Source organism: Ochlerotatus camptorhynchus, unplaced genomic scaffold, assembly GCF_037179485.1.
Source record: "Ochlerotatus camptorhynchus isolate MF236.1 unplaced genomic scaffold, CSIRO-AGI_Acam_v1.1 ptg000586l, whole genome shotgun sequence".
Classification (NCBI taxonomy): Eukaryota; Metazoa; Arthropoda; class Insecta; order Diptera; family Culicidae; genus Ochlerotatus; species Ochlerotatus camptorhynchus.
In genome coordinates, this window is record NW_027041066.1 from 296,490 (window position 1) to 314,201 (window position 17,712).

At 37.4% G+C, this 17,712-nt stretch overlaps 1 protein-coding gene across 1 annotated transcript in view; it reads left to right on the forward strand.

Moving 5' to 3' along the window:
• The window catches only part of LOC135713822 (glucose dehydrogenase [FAD, quinone]-like), a 40,847-nt gene extending 23,918 nt beyond the window's left edge, over positions 1-16,929 (forward strand). Inside the window, exons 2-3 of the mRNA XM_065237057.1 lie at positions 14,730-14,980; positions 15,045-16,929. Of these exons, the coding sequence (XP_065093129.1) occupies positions 14,730-14,980; positions 15,045-16,453 (1,660 nt within the window). The 3' untranslated portion in view covers positions 16,454-16,929. The remainder of the gene's footprint in view (positions 1-14,729; positions 14,981-15,044) is intronic.
• Positions 16,930-17,712: the final 783 nt, after the last annotated feature.

Consider the following 17,712-nt stretch of genomic DNA (forward strand, 5'->3'; position numbering starts at 1 on the left):
GACATTTTCTTCTTCTTAAATTTGTCGTCCACATCGAACTTGCTCTTGCCGGTGAAAAACTCCAACCCCGGCATTTGCTTAAAATCGGCTTTTATATACGTTTCGTCGTCCATCACACAGCAGCCATATTTTGTCAGCATCTTCTCGTAGAGCTTCCGTGCCCGAGTTTTAGCCGTCGATTGTTGCCGCTCATCGCGGTTTGGGAAGTTCTGTACCTTGTATGTATGTAGTCCAGCTCTCTTCTTTGCATTCTGGACGTATCTCTGCGACATGCCGATCTTTTTAGCCAAATCACGGCTTGAGACGTTGGGATTTTCTTTAATCATCCACTTCACCTTTCCCTCCGTCTTTTTGTTCTCCGGTCCCGGTTTTCTTCCAGCTCCTTTGCCGTGGTCCAACATCAACCGCTCCTGGAACCGCTTCAACATTCACCACAACACGGTTGAATGGTGAATGTTCAACATTTTTCCCAACTGCAGGTGCGACAGCTCAGGAAATTCCAGGTGTTTGGAAAGAATTTGTTCTCTCAACTCGCGTTGGTTCACCTCCATTTTCGTTGAATCGAAAAACACGACTTCGAGTTTGACAGCATGTACACAATACACATCAATGAGAAAGTGTGCAAAATTTGGTTGATTTTTACCCAATGGTAAAAAAGTTATGCCCTGTTGAATGTGTCGCAATAATTTCGTGTTCGCCCTTTAACTCTGATGTCGACATCAAAACAGCCGGACTTTCTTGATCGGGATTTAATCCAAGGATAATACCGGTTGGAGCTTACCACCATAAGTCTGTTATTTGACACTTAGCATCTTCAACTATGTAAATCTTTAACTTCACGCAGAAGTAATACAAACAAAATAGTTAAAGAACTAAATGATGGTTAAAAAAACTAAAGATGGTTAAAAATAAGATGCAAACATGTAGCAGTAAAGCTCTAGAATAAGAGAGGAGTGGGTTTAAAAAAGGCAGTTTCTGGCACCACTATCATTGAAAACAAGATTAGTGATACTCGACTGGCTTTGGTAGTGATGAACTAAACTGAACTAAAAATCATTCTGATAAAGTTTAAAACACAAAAAAAATGGCTTTAATTTTAACAGTTGACTTAAAATCAGTCAGACTCTTTTGAAGTGCAATAACTACCAAGTGTTAAAGATACGTATGTTCTAAACACTATCTGGACAAAGGCTGTGAAGGATTTATTAGATTTACAACAAGCATTAATGTTAATTTAAGCTAAACATGCATCCACCTAATCTTACCAAATATTTATTGCTAGAATTTGAGCAGTCCAAATAGAGCTCAGTTACTAGGCCAAGATATTTAATATAAAAAAATATGACCGTTAGATAATGTCATAGTTTTGAATCACAAAAACAAAATCATTTTTATAAAATATCTACTTTGCTCAAATCTGAAATATTCTAAGAAATTCAAGGTACAAGTAGTTTTTAGTTCAAAATAGTGTTTTAAAAGCTATTTTTAGATATATTTTTTATAAAGACATCCGAATAACCTTTGGAGAATCTTAATATTACTTAAGATTTTTTGAGTGATTTATTTTACATTTATCAGTCTTCTTTCAGCTGTGAACAAAGCAGCACTTATTCCTCGGTGTCGATCGCGGTATCGACAGTTGTACACTCGGTCACAATATTTTTTGTGCGCTTTATTCTTTACTTGCAGCCGGTCAGGCATGCTTGGCATACACAGTTGTACACACCAACTGCTCATTTGTTAATAACTTTTCACTCAGTTGTTGCAATTTGTTTATCTTTAAAGTAATTGATAGATTAGGATCATAGTTTACTATAGATATGCAAAGAGTATGTAATTCTCAACATTTGAATCAACGCCAATGATTTTTTACACTTAAAGTACGAGATGTGGAGCGAGCATTTCTCACTTCATTTTTAAAACGCAAAAACAAATACAATTTATTACTAGAATTAAAATCTACTTATTTTTACGTATCTATAAAAGCTTAAACGCTATTCTATCTACTGCTTCAAAAAGAACTATGTTACGTCAACTGTGTGCGAAGTCATTAGCAAATGAGCAGTTGGTGAGTACAACTGTGTATGCCAAGCATGCGGTCAGGGCTCTTTGCTGTCGCCGGCGCCGTACGTTGGTTGCAAGCAAAAATTTCGATATGTGCGAAATAAATACACTTTGTGTTTTACCTATCCTAATCGCTCAGCGAGCTCTATAATAGACAAGATTGCAATTTTCGTGAAATCATTAGACACAAATCCTGCTGAAATGATCGCCAAATATTGCATGGGAAAGAAAAAGGTGATCTTCATCAAATTTGTATATGAAGCAAGTATGCGCTATGCCTTGACCCATAACCCGGAGCAATTATCGTTCCATGGCAGTGGAAGTACGAATGTCGCTTGCGGGGGTAACGTTCAATACGTTCGTGTATACGATTTGCACCGGAGCTGTCTGATAAGGATCTTACGTTGGTGCTGGAAAAATACGGGAACATGGATGTGGCGACCCCAGAGACTGGAGTCCAACAGTCGAAACCCAACTGACGGCAGCAAATTGGGCGAATCTTGCGAACACGAAGCGATGGACAAGTAAAGGAGAAGAAAATAGAAAAAAATCAAGATGTGAATAATTGTATTAAAAAGAAAATATTAGTCCGTCGGCTCCGTTTAGCTCCAAGGAACAATGAGCCTACCAAATAAATATTATGGAAAAAAAAATATATTTTTAGATAATAAGAGTGTATGGAAATTAACATAATTCGAAATCCCCATATTTCCAACCCTCGAAATTAACATAATTAACAACATCTTTACAATTGCTCTATTTGAACTAAAGATTGTTCTCGAAAAAAATGCAACACTTTTTTTTGTGTATGCATTTTAGTGCATGGGTAAAAATTTATGAAATTTTGAGTAAAACTAGTTTAGAGTGTAATGTTTACATGTGCAAAATCTCGTCACATTCTGTCAAGACTAACCGTCCCACAGGTCGATCGCGAAACAGTTTGGAATCGACATTTCGACCGTGTCCCGTGTGGTAAAATCGTTCAAGGAGACCCATACGGTGAGCTGGCAGCGGAATAAAAGCGAAGACGACCGACCCCGTGAACGTAAGGAAGGTGACTTCAATGCTATTATGTAGTCTACGATTTGATTGATTGACGAATAAATAAATAAAATAAAATAAAAATTACTTCAAGCGCAATCCGAACCTTTCGATTCGGGGCGTGGCCAAGAAGGTGAATTCTTGCGCTTTGTTCGTCCTGCAGACAATGAAGCGGGCCGGACTTCATGTCTTCAAGGTAAGGAAGGCGTCTATTCGAACCGATAAACACAATACGTTAGCCAAATCCCGCGCCAAAAGCTGTACCACGAGTGGTTGGTGCAGACGAAATGCATTGTAATGGACGATGAGATATTCAAGTGGACACCAAGCAGATCCCCGGCCTAGAGATTTTCGTCGGCAAGTCCCACCTGGATTTTCCGGAGAAGTTCCGGAAGAAGAAGATCAACAAATTTGCTAAGAAGTACTTAGTGTGGCAGGCGATCTGTGGGTGCGGTAAATTCAGCAAGCCGTACATAGCAACCGGCACCATCAACAGCCACATATACACCCAACCGAGGAATGTAAAATTCGCTTACAATTATGTGGGATTCATCATCAGAGGATGTTAGTGGAGACCGCATGAACCGAGGATGCGATATACCTAGCTGCGGTCCAATGCAAGAAAATTGGAGACCGAAAAATGTAGAGTGTATTAGTGAGTGAAATTAATTATGTCGAAAAAAAAAAATAGGAAACAGGTTGCCGACTGGACTCGAACCACGAACGTTGCGATTATCAGACCTGTGCTTTCTCCACTGCTCTCTCCATGCTTCTGAATATGGTTAGCCTAAAAGCAAACATGAAGCGCTCATTTTCTCGCATACTCGACTTCGTATGCTTTTTCTGCTGGAGAGATTCGAGGCAAGTGTGTGCGTCGTTCTACAATGTTCTACAATGTGCGTCGTTCTACAAACTTACTGGTATAGTCGAAAGCGTAGATAGAGCATGAAATAAAAAAGACAAAAAACTATAAGGGACAGCCCTATGGGATTGTACGCAATGGGGACGTAGGACTACGTGGTCTTATATAGTAAATGTTATTTGTTAACTGCAGCAGGAGCTTGTGTTTTGTGTAGGAATAGGAATGTGAGCGGGGTTCTCTCTGTTTATACTTTTTAGTATGACGCACTTGGCATAGATGACCCACAGCGACTCACGAAGAGCTACTGATTCCAATCAATAGCGGTGCGGCTTCTTCCTCCTTCGGTGGATACTCATGTGGGATGCAGCTCGCTGCTTGCAGGCTGCTTTTCGTTGTGTAGTAGAGAACAATGTTCAACGTCACGTACCGAAAGCACTGCTGCTGCTGATGCCGACGACAGGAGATCACCTCACACGATAATTGGAACTAAATCCGATCAGCGGTTGAGGTCAGCCTTGATCGCTAGCTGCTTGCGGGGAGCCTTTCATTGTGTACCGGAGAACACCACCACTCACCACGCGGTGATTGAATAAACACCGTTTGGTGAGACCGGATGCAATTCAACTTTGAAATCTGTGTTAGCGAAATCGCTTTTCGCAGGCAATCGGTGATAATTTTAATTATCATGGCATTTAATTACGTAAAAAGCAAATTAAAATCTGACAATTTTCCTTCAATAATGCAACTCGACGAAAGTGTCGGTGATACCTCGGAAAAAAAACTGCAATCTATTTGCAAAATTTTTTCAAGAAATCTATACGACATTTTCTAAAGAATATCGCGATCGCGATTATTTTGCATTTTTTTTCCAGAATGTTCAAGGGACATTGGCCTCAATCAATATATATATTTTGCAGGCTTTAAAAATTTAGGTCCTGGACCTGACGGAATTCCTCCAGTATTTATTAAATGTCTAGCAATGGAACTCACTGCTCCATTGTTCTGGATTTTTAATATGTCCCTGGAATCTGGAACCTTCCCAAAAACTTGGAAAAGCTCATTCCTAGTGCCTATCTTTAAATCTGGCCGAAAATCTGACGTACGTAATTATCGTGGTATAGCCATTATCTCTTGCATTCCTAAACTTTTCGAGGCAATTGTCAACGAAAAATTATTTCTCCAAATCAAAAATAGAATTACTGACATGCAACACGGCTTTTTCAAGGGTCGCTCGACCTCGACAAATTTACTTGAATTTATAGACCATTCATTGAATGCAATGGATAATGGAAACCACGTAGAAGCTCTCTATACAGACTTTAGCAAGGCATTTGACCGCATAGACATACCAATGCTACTTTTTAAATTGCAAAAAATTGGAATTGAGTCAGGGCTCCTAAAATGGCTTGAATCATATTTAACTAACCGCCAACTAATAATTAAATTCAACGGAAAGAAATCTAGCCCAATTCAAGTCACTTCAGGCGTCCCCCAAGGCTCTCATTTGGGACCTCTTCTCTATACGTAAACGATATTTCTTTCATTCTCAAAAAAACTTAAATTGCTTATTTATGCCGACGACATGAAGCTCTTTTTGGATATGAGAAATGAAGAAGACATCAATATATTCCGGAATGAAATACCCATATTCTACATATGGTGCAAAAAAAGTCTACTAGAATTGAATGTAAAAAATGTAAATTAATATCATTTAGCAGGAAAATAACAACTTCAAATATTTCAATTGCACTAGGAAATCAAAATGTAGAAAAATGTGAAAGAGTTAGGGATTTAGGAATTATCTTAGATTCTAAACTAACTTTCATAGACCATTACAACACAATTTTTCACAGGGCAAATAAATAACATGGCTTTATCAAGCGCTTTTGATATAACTTTCAGGACCCATACACAATTAAAACACTATATATTGCCTATGTGAGGTCAATACTGGAATATTGCAGCATTGTATGGTCTCCTTTTTCAATCACGCACGAAGAAAGATTAGAATCCGTACAAAAACAATTTCTATTAAACGCTCTTCGTAAATTAGGTTGGACATCATTTCCTCTTCCATCATATGAAGCACGCTGCATGCTTATAAACATACAAACATTAAAAGAGCGTCGTGAATATGCAATGGTTTCATTTGTAAACGATATCGTTTCGCAACGCATTGACTCCACAGAACTTTTATCAAAATTAAATTTCCATGCACCTACTCGGCAACTCCGAAATCGAAATTTATTTGCCATAAAACATCATCGCACACATTATGCAAAATATGGGCCATTAAACCGCATGATGGCCTCTTACAATCAATACTGCGAAACCATTGACTTTACAATGTCTCGGCATAAACTAAAACAATATTTTTACTCCATAAGGCATTATAACTCATAAAAAATAGGAAAGCTGACACTGCTTAATTTTTATTAAAGAAAAAAAATATACTTTTAACCTTTTGTCCAAAGTTGACGAAATAAATAAATAAATTCAAGAAAACAAAACTGTATTCTAATGTGTACTAGTCTACGTTGGTTGACGAAATAAAAAATAAATAAATAAATAGTTGCACATTCGTACATTTTTCAATAGTGACATTATTAAAACTGATAAAGTCTAAGATTTAACAGATGCGTAGGAATATTTATAGGAGTTATAAACGATCAATTTCTAACATTTGTTGCTATGTTCATGAACAGAGGATGATAGGAAACGGAACTAACATTCACTGTAATAGACTTTTGGTTTGCGTGTATAAATAAGAATGTCTCCAGAAGCATCTGCTGTCCTTCCTCCGGTCCCACGAAGGTGACATTCTGTTTTCGCCGGATCCGGCATCGTGCCATTACGCGAAACCGGTGATGGAGTGGTACGAAGCTAACGATGTTGTTTTTGTGCCGAAGGAGGCAAATCCGCCAAACTCGCCAGAACTTCGCCCAATAGAAAAATTCTGGGTGATTATGAAGGGCAAGCTGCGGAAAACAAAAACGACAAGGATTTGAAGAAAGAGTGGATGAACATGTATAAGAAAGATGGCGCAAGTGTTGCACAGGATTTGATGGGTCTTAACGCTAAGGTACGGGCATTTAGGCTAGGAGAGCCTAATGTGTCTTTATTTATTCAAGGAAAGTTTCCAAAATATCCGACTTAAAATTAATTTTTGGTGATAATTTTTGTCTGTTGCATTTTTTTCGAGTACAGTCTTTATTTATATTGGATATAAAATTACCGAAAACCGGTTATTTCGGTATTGCATAATGTTACGGTATTACCAGTAAAACCGGTTAAACAACCCTAAGCGTGACCCATAAAACCGACGCCCCTGAATTTTGTTTAGAGTTCAAGAGCATTGTGAAGTGTGAAGCGGTCCGATTGTATTGAGGCCGCGAACATAAGTAGATTTGAACTTAGATGACGAACGTATAACCAGAAAGTCATAAACAAATATAAACCTAAACGTTTTGAATGTCACTTCATTCCCATTAGTACTTTTATAGAAAGTCATTCGTCATCTGAGATATGCTGGTCCAGAGTGATTATCACATTTTACGACTATCTTATGTCATTTGCCTAATGCAGAATTACGAGCTCAAAAGCAATATTTGCTTGGGTAATAATATAACGCGAAATGATTCAAACAACAACTTATCTTTGTTGAGCTTGAAATACCACACATCATTTAAAATGCAATGAACGAAGTGTTATCTCCCAAGTATGCCTGTGTGTAGCCAAGCATCAATGGTGTCTTAATGAAGGAATCAAAGGCGCAACCTTCACGACTGAGTCGATTCGAAATTGGTACATGACCTTATTTCTGTATGTCTACCTTTACTCCCGCCCTCCCCGATAGTTTTGAGGCGATAATTTGTGAGTACGGATTTTTGCAACAGATCAGATGCTCGAGGAACCTAACTGTAAAGTGTTTTTAGTTTCTACTTACTGGCTTTTATATTCGTCTTTACCATAAGAGGTGAAAGTAATGCTTCGTCAGTAGAGACAGAGAAAAAGATGCATGAAAAGTGATACCAATAACTAATGTGTAATTATCACAATTTCGGTGTAAGCGAAGAAACATCATTAACGGGAACTGACAAGGGATGAACAAAGTTAAAAAGGGAAAGGTGGATTGAATAATAAAGAAATGAAATAGCTAACTGCACACTGCTCTTAACGTGAATCCATTTAACCCATTTTTGGGATGCATGGTTAACATTGCTCATATTTATAACTTGGGTGCTTCATTTTGAAAAAAGTTATGAATTTCTGATAGGCCATCCCCAAAATATGAGCCTGTGCAAAAAGTGGTAAAAGTCGATGACGGTTTAGAGGTCACGCAAATATTTTAAGTTTGTATGGAGATTTCGGTTAATTAGTATGGGAAATTATTGATTTTCACTTAGATTGCTCTCACTTTCATTGTAGTTGTCATAACGTTGAAAAAATTGGTATGTGGTTGTTATGACAATGATCAACAAGCCTGTTGTTTTTGTGATTAAATTTATTTCGTATTTCTTTTTCGCATTTCTATCTTTTTTAATATGCTGTAAAACTGATCGTAACAGTATCAGTACAACGGGTAAACGCTCCTATAGTTGTGGGTGCTTCTGTAGTTGCGGTACTGGAAATAATGCTGACTTTCTTTACAAACGGTGTTAAATGCATTTTGATCGTTTACTTATTCTCTTATAATTTTATTTAACACGTTTTATTTGTTAAGTTAGTTAAAATTGAAAATAATACCAAGATTTCCTTAACATTTAGTTTCCTTTGAACCTATAGTTGCGGGTTCATTCAGTATTGTGATCAAAGCCTAGCATTTGGCGTAGTTAACACATGTGTTCCCATCTGTCAAGCGCAATTTTGAGTATTGATCCACGATCTGAATAGGGGGCGGCTTGCTATCAAACAATTGGTACCACAATTATACGAATCAGAATAAATTACTGCAACTATAGGTACACGATTCCTAAATATGGATGATAATTTAGTAACAAAATTATATGTTCACTGCTAAATGAACATGTTTCAAGTAAAATTAAGAAGAAAAGCAACAAGTTGGATTCCTGATAAGCTACACACTTACGTTTTTATATTGCCAAGATCTCAACTGCCGATTAGTTCTGCATTCTATTTTGCTGGTACTCAGCAAAAAAAAAAAACTGTCGAGACTCATCTAACAAATAAGAATTTGCTTAAATCTCAGCTAACAAATTGATATTTTGCAGAGATACCAGCAATTGTAACTGCGGAGCTAATCGGCAGTTGGAGATTTTACCGAACTAGATTGAGTTTGTAGGACGAATCCTCATTTCATTTTATATAAATAAATCACTCCACTATTGGAGCACTTACCATTCACACTTCTGTTCCTTCTGTAAACCCATTATTAGTATTAAACTGAAACGAATGGTTTACTTCTGACGATGAGTCCAACGATGAAGACGGAGGAGCATATTTCTTGGAAGATGATGAATTTCAATTAAAAAAGTTCGTGACATTGTAAAACTTTTCGGATGGACTTAAGTTAAACGATATTCTACGCAGGGCCTATTTTAATTACCCTTGGGGCCCCTGTACATTTTTTTTTATTACAGGGACCCCTATAATTTGATATCATTTTTTTTTAAATCCAGCACACATTTAATAAAAATAGATACATGCGACAATTCTTTTGCAATACAATGTATTTTTCTAACGTGCTTTTATATTAACCCTTAAATGCATAGTGTTGCCATTTGGCAACATACCTATGTTGGTCTTTAAACATGGTGAAACAACATTTTAATAGTAAGAGCAATATATACTACAAGAAAAAAAAATCACCACAAAATAAAAAATCATGCATTTAAGGGTTAACACACATTTAAGCTGAATAAACTTAATCTGTTTACGACTCCTCACACTTGCAAATTTGTTAATAAGAGTCAATTTTCATTAATATTTGGCACTCAATATTCATGATCAACAACCAATTAATTCTGGTTTACATAAATCAATTTATTTTTCACTTATATTTAATTTATCTTGAGCAGTTGGAGGTCAACATTGAAATAAATATCCTGAGGATTATTTCCACTGGGGGAAGTAAAGTCGTTCGTCCCCGGTTCATGAGTTGATGGGTCGATATGTAGGGTCGGTAGCATTGGTACTCAGTATAAAAACAAGGTCGGTGAAAAACAAATCTTAGAAAAAAAAGACTCTCAGCTATATACGTAAAAAAATGGTGACAACGCTTTAATGCGTTTTTTGTGTAAGTCTGCTTTTTAAAATCATATGTGTTGGGCAGCAAAGCCCTCTCCATAGGACGCTCTATTTAAGGTGATACTTTAATGAAACCTTAGCGTGAAACTTCATAAGCACAAATATCAGCTTTCACAAAACAAACAATAATGAAATTGCTACTCGCTGTTTGTTGTAACCTAGCAACCAGGGACTAACAATTTCACATTTGTATGATTTGTAGAAGCTTACATTTATGCTCATGAAGTTACACGCTAAGTCTTCCTATCACCTAAATCAGTATCACCTAAAAAAATTAAATTGGGTGCACTCTAGGCGGTGGGAGCAAGAACTTAAAAAAAACTTTAAAAAGTTTGTGGTTTGTAAATCGAACAACTTTGTCAAAGACCGTAAAGCTGTAGAAAATATGCCCACGACTCTACACGCTAACTTGAAACTACCCATTAATAGGTAAAAAATACCCAAGTTGTTTACCCATTAATGAGTATATGCAACCCATTAATGAAGAACTGTTACCCAATTAATAAGCTAATAGCGAAAACTTCATATCCAGAAGACTGGCAACTTTGCCAGAATCCAAACAGATACAGTAGCGCTGCGCTTGAGTGAAGGTGGTAGTAACGCATAGAAAAATGAGCAAATACACAAACCTTTCTTCTGAGGATGTAATCTTTGCTATCAAATTCGTTCGAAGCATGAACCTTTGAGCCGCAGATGACGCGATTGTACCTGTCGCGCTGTCGCATAGCGTTCGTATGAGAAAATTGAGTGCCCTGGCATAAGCCCACCAGTGCCCTACACAGCAAAAAAATAATTTTGATATCACGTCAAAGTGGATGCACTACAATCATGTCGAAAATATGGTGTAATATTACTTGCTAAAAAGGACAAAATTACCATTAATACAATGCATGAACTGACATTACGCTGCTTCTACTGCATTTGTTTATTTATGTGGTCATAAAAATTACATGAAATTTTCGACATGATTGTAGTGCATCCGCTTTGATGTGATATCAAAATTATTTTTTTACTGTGTACCGTTAAAACGGCATGGATTCTGCAACTACACATTAAGTTGAGCTTAGAAAAGAAATTCAACTATCATGGACGAGGGGCCCCGTAAGCTTAGTCGGTAAAGGCGCAGCTACAAAGCAAGACCATGCTAGAGGTGGCTGGGTTTTATTCCCGGTCCAGTCTAGGAATTTTTCGTGTTGAAAAATTTCTAGACTTCCCTGGGCATAAGAGTATGATTGTACTTGCCACACAATTATACTAATGCAAAAATGGTACAGGCATCGAAAGCTCTCAATTAATAACTGTGGAAATGCATCTAGAACACTAAGTTGAGAGCACGCAATAAGCTAATATGCGATAAGCCATAAGCTTGAAATTAGAAGAAGAAAAAGAAGAAGAAGAAGGACTTAAGGACGAGGTGGAATTAATTGATATCGATAATCAAGCAATTCCATGACCTGAGTAGGGCTGTTCAAAAGGTGCTTTTAGATATGGGTGACAAATTTACCCTGGAATAAACTGACATACGGCATATTATAAACTTTGTTGATGTGATGGAGCTTGTACACGCTACTTTTCAGCATATTTGCCGTAAGGATAACAATATCTATGAAGCAAATATTGCCCTTCTGTTATGTTGGAGCATTTGAACAAGCAGAACACATCAATTTCAGTTCTAATTTTAAACGCACCTGGCTTCTGAATCTCAGGATTCTGTCCAACCCGAAAAATTGTTAGACTGGACCGGGAATCGAACCCAGCCACCAGTATGGCCTTGCTTTGTAGCTGCGTCTTTACCGACTGAAGGAAAAATATTAGACTTTGGGAAACAAATACTGAAACTCCGATCATTTTATTTATTTATTTATTTTATTACAATTATTGACCATTAAAAAAATATAATAAAGTTCCTGGAACATCGAAAAAATTAAAATAAATTTTAAAATGTTTCTAGACTGAATCACTGAGTTATTGCAATTTTTTAGATTTTAAGCATTGAAATTAGTAAGCTATCCCAGACATGTACAAACTTTGAAATACCAGAAGTTTTCAGAATTTTAAGAAAATTCAGGACACCGAAGTTAAAAAATATTAAAGTTCCGTTATCTTGATATGTTTTTTAAAGCAGATTTATCATTCATTTATATATAAAATATTGTTATATTGTAGTAATTATTCTGGGCATCATGGATTTTTAAAGCACTAAACTTACTTGACTATAATGACTGTTAATTGATTGCAATGGATAATCGAAACCTCGTTGCTGTTCATACAGACTGCAGCAAGGCATTTTATCGTATTGAAATATCATGCTACTTCTCGAATTGCAAAAATAAAAATGAATTGAGCCAGGACTACTACTTTGGCTTGAATCATATTTAATTAAGCGCCAAAAAAACAAAAATGACCAATTAATACTGAATGAAACATATTTGATTTGGATTTATAGAACAAATAGAAAAATACTATCACCCTACCTTACCCTAAACCAATTAAAGGACTTCTCCTACTGAGAGCATGGAAAAGTGAGGTAATAATCCCCACGGGGTAATATGACCAACAGCGTTTGTTTTTGTGTTTTCAAAACTAATTCTTTAAGCGGCGCCGGTGGTAAGCGTGATTACCTCTCACCCCAGCAGACTACCTATGAGTCGATAGGTAGGGTCTAGGTGTGGGAGCTGTCTCCCTGACGTCGGTAGCATTGCTGCTCAGCAGGGAAAACAAAATCGACGGAAAACAAATCAAAGGAAAAAAAAAACTATTCTAAAGATTATAATTTTACAAACGTCTTCAAAATGCTCAATGTTGAACCCACCGGAATTATTTTAAAATGTGAATCACCAAAAATGACCTCACATTCGCGAAACTAGTTTGATGTACTAATTACTCTAAAATGCCAAAAATAAACCCAAAATGTCAAAATGGTCGACACTTTTCAAACTGGCCTCAAACTGCCAAAATGGCGTTGAAATCGTCAAAATGGCCTGAAAACGCCAATTAGTCCTGAAAATAAATAATACAACAGCAACAATGACATGATGAAATCGCCAAATCATCTTGAAAATGGCACAAAATACCTATGAAGTTCCTAAATGATTTTGTAACTCCAAAAGCTTGATTCCTTTAAGTTCAAAGGTGTAAATTAGAATATGAAAATGTCAATGCTTCTATCAACTTGGTTGAAAGTTTGTTTTAATATTAATGCAAATTAATAAGCCGATTCAACCAGCAAAAAAAATAAATCCAATATTCAGATAAGTTTTGCACCGACCTGAGGGCAGCCGGCTATTTGCAAAAACTGCTAGGAATCGTCTCTTTCCATTAAAAAAAAAGCATTTCGTTAATGCGCGTATACTCTGGTTCAATATCCTGACTGTGTTTTTAGTTATAAAAACGTAGCGATAGGTATGTAACATAAGTCTAAAACTTGCCAGGAAAAAAATATCTAAAGAGAGCTGCTAAGCTCCTTTAAGATGCTTCATTAAAAGATACTTCTACAAAAATTGTCTTAAAACAATAGCAGCTTTAATTGTTTGCGGTACCTTGAAGTTACACTCATCAAACTAAAACAAACACGGGCAGAGTAGTAATCTTGAGTAACAGATATAGGACTATCACGGGATAACATGGTAGTCGCGGTTAAGTAGTTCGACTAATATAGCGATTTTAAATGATTTTTGGGGACAATTCTGCATTACTATTTTTCTCATAATTAGACCACATCAGACAGGTAGCTACAAACAACCAAACCAAATGCACAATTGTCCGGGTGTGTTCATATAAATCTACCACTCTTCAACTGGTTTATTTGGAAGCCATACCAATCCAATATAATGCTCAATAAATAGCAATCTTTGTCACTTTGCCTCTGGGTGTGCCGAACACGTATTCGGTGTTGAAAACAGATTATGGCGCACTGCTCGATACGTTTCAGCGTGAACTTCAAGATAAGTTATAAAACTTGTTGTTGACAGAGGTGCACATGACTGGTCATCTAGGAAATGTCCAGCCGAAACCCCCCGGTTGATTAGTTTATATTTAAACTGTTTGCTAAATCCATCTCGTTTCAAGGACTCCAATTTTGCTTAGTCACAACGAAAATTCACTTTTGTTTCCATTCAACCTACATTCGTTACAGGTAAGGTCTCACAATGAGGTTTTGACACATGGAGAATAACGAATGATTTAGAAAAACGGCTATGCGGGTATGCTTAAACGATGCTCACCGCTTGCATTTCATGTTTACGTTGAACAGGTTGAAGTCAGGCAATTAACAAGCTGTACGCATGTTTTCACTTACTGTGAGAAAAAATCTTCAGGTAGGGCGCATCATTGCATTCAGTTAACGAATAAACTCCAATTTGCTGCATGAACAATGCCACCCTTTATTTGTATTCGTCTGTTTATTGATATCATTATAGAAATAACGATAATTAGCAAACATCATATAGGTAGCATCAATTAACCTTTTTTTTTGTTGTTCACATTCACTTCGCAGAACCCAACCACAAAAAACCGCATGCCAAGCAATGAAGGACAACCGATGCTGTTGGACTCGTGGAAAAGTTTTAGGTGGCTCGTCGGTCCTCAACACTATGTTGTATGTGCGGGGAAACAAACGTGACTTTGATCTGTGGCACGCGCTGGGTAACCCTGGCTGGAGCTACGAGGAAGTTTTGCCCTACTTTAGAAAATCTGAAGATCAACGCAATCCCTACCTGGCCCGCAACAAGAGACAACATGCTACAGGTTAGTGCATACATTACTTCAATGTGATCTCTTCAATTGACAATATTTGATTTTTAATTTTTAGGTGGTCTCATGCAAGTACAGGATCCACCATATTTAACTCCATTGGGTGTATCGTTTCTTCAGGCTGGCGAAGAAATGGGTTACGACATTGTGGACGTGAATGGTGAGCAGCAAACCGGCTTTGCGTTCTTCCAGTTTACAATGAGACGAGGGACAAGATGTAGCATGTCCAAAGCCTTTTTGAGACCGATTAGGAATCGTAAAAATTTGCATGTCGGTTTGTTTTGTCATGTTACCAAGGTTATCATGGATTCGGATAACAAGCGCGCTTTGGGAGTGGAATTCGTACGCGATGGAAAGAAGTACGAGGTTTATGCAACGAGAGAGGTGATTTTGTCAGCTGGAGCTATCGGCACGCCACATCTTATGATGCTTTCGGGCATTGGACCGAGAGAAAATTTGCAACATGTTGGAATCTCAGTGATACACGAGCTACCAGGGGTTGGACAGAATCTACAAGATCACATAGCAGTGGGAGGTCTAGTGTTCCGTGTTGATCAGCCAATCTCCGTCATTATGAATCGTTTGGTAAATCTTAATTCCGCAATTCGGTACGCTGTCACGGAAGATGGACCTTTAACCAGCAGTATTGGTCTGGAAGCGGTTGGTTTTATCAATACTAAATACGCTAATCAAACTGATGACTGGCCAGATATAGAGTTCATGTTGACCAGTGCTTCAACGCCTTCTGATGGAGGAGATCAGATCAAGAAAGCTCACGGCCTGAAGGATGAATTCTACGAGTACATGTTCAGCGAAATCAACAATCAAGACGTATTTGGCGTTTTCCCGATGATGTTGCGACCTAAAAGTAGAGGTTTCATTCGACTACAATCCAAAAATCCGCTTCGTTACCCACTGCTTTACCACAACTATTTGACGCATCCCGATGATGTGGGTGTTCTTCGTGAAGGAGTGAAAGCTGCTATCGCATTCGGGGAAACTCAAGCCATGAAACGTTTCGGAGCTAGATTTCACAGCAAACAAGTGCCAAACTGCAAGCACCTACCGGAGTTCACGGATGAATATTGGGACTGTGCTATACGGCAGTATACCATGACGATCTACCATATGTCAGGCACAGCCAAAATGGGTCCTCGAGAGGATGACTATGCTGTAGTAGATAACAAGCTACGCGTTCATGGAATTAAAGGATTGCGTATTATTGATGCAAGTATAATGCCACGAATCACTAGTGGAAACATCAATGCGCCGGTCGTCATGATCGGTGAAAAGGGTGCCGATTTAATCAAGGAACTCTGGATGCAAAGACCTTACTACAATCGACGGGGGAAACGGGAACGTGATTCGCTATCTAATGTTACCACTACAACCGAACCGAATGCAACCACAACCGAATCGAATGCAACTACAACCGACTCGTACGCAAACGAAACAACAGTTAGCTAGGACTAAATTAATGCGGAAAAGTAACTTAGTTCAAAATCATAAAACTCATTTTTTAAATAGCATCACGCCAAAATTCAACGCGAATTGTTTGTACTATTTCATTCATTCCCTAACTAGAAACTAAAAAAAATCATCTCGTGTTACACGAAATTCGTTACCAGTAAGCGCTCTACAAACGCTATGATGTAAATAATCTCTATTAGATATCAATGAAAGCCGTGTTCATGATCTGCTTGGAAGATGTGCGTACAATAGTTGAATGTTGTAGACAAGTATCAAATTGCAATGACTGACTAATTAAGTTAGTAGTTCTATGTAAAATTTAATTTGTCTTAGGTAGGATTGGAGGTGAAAAGTAAAATTTCAATTAAAAAAACTACAACTGAGAAGTTATACTTAATGTTGATGACAAACCGACGAAAGGTTGACAGTGATGAATGTATACGAGCATTTAGAAACATCAGATTTTGTGATAAGAATGAAACAGAGTTTGTAATATTAAACAATATGCAAGTTTAAAAAACTTTTCAGAACGACATCATCGTATGTATTCTATACGTTTATTCGTGTAAAACAAACATAGCTTCAAAACTGCAATAAGTGTAACACTTACCCTGGATCTCCGACGAGTTTTGTAATCCAGCCTGCCTCAAAGCTCTATAGAGGACGTTGAACGTAAGCATTTAGGAGAGAGAGTCTTTCAAATTTGCTTATATGTTCTTACATGGGAGGGAAGGGGTCAATTCAATAAAAATGATAAATTAACAATAAATTAACCAATTCAGAATTTCCCAGAGCTGGAATGTTAAGACTCATTAAGCCATGATTCACCAAATCTGGAGATATGTAGGGAAATTGACGTATTCTCGTCAATCTATGCAGCATCCATGCTTCTGTTAGTATTTTTTCAGCGTCACGGAATATGTCGCGTTTGTTTGTTTACATTTATCTACTGCTTCTTGCTCTATCCCTTTCAACCGACAGAATTGTCCAAAACCGTTTGAAAGCGTTTTTCAATGCTCCAAACTTCTCAGGTGAGTGTGACTATTGTTGGCAGCCTCGTTTTCCTCCATTTCAACTGCGGCAACTCGAAATCATCCGAAATTTTTGATGCGCATATTTCATTTAAAGGAAAATCTAACATAACATTGAAGCTCAATGACTTAGGAATCTTGTGAATAGAAAAACTGGAAAAGTGTTTTGATGGGAATATACAGTAAAATTGACGTTTAAATTTTGCTTGCCAAAAACAGTCAATG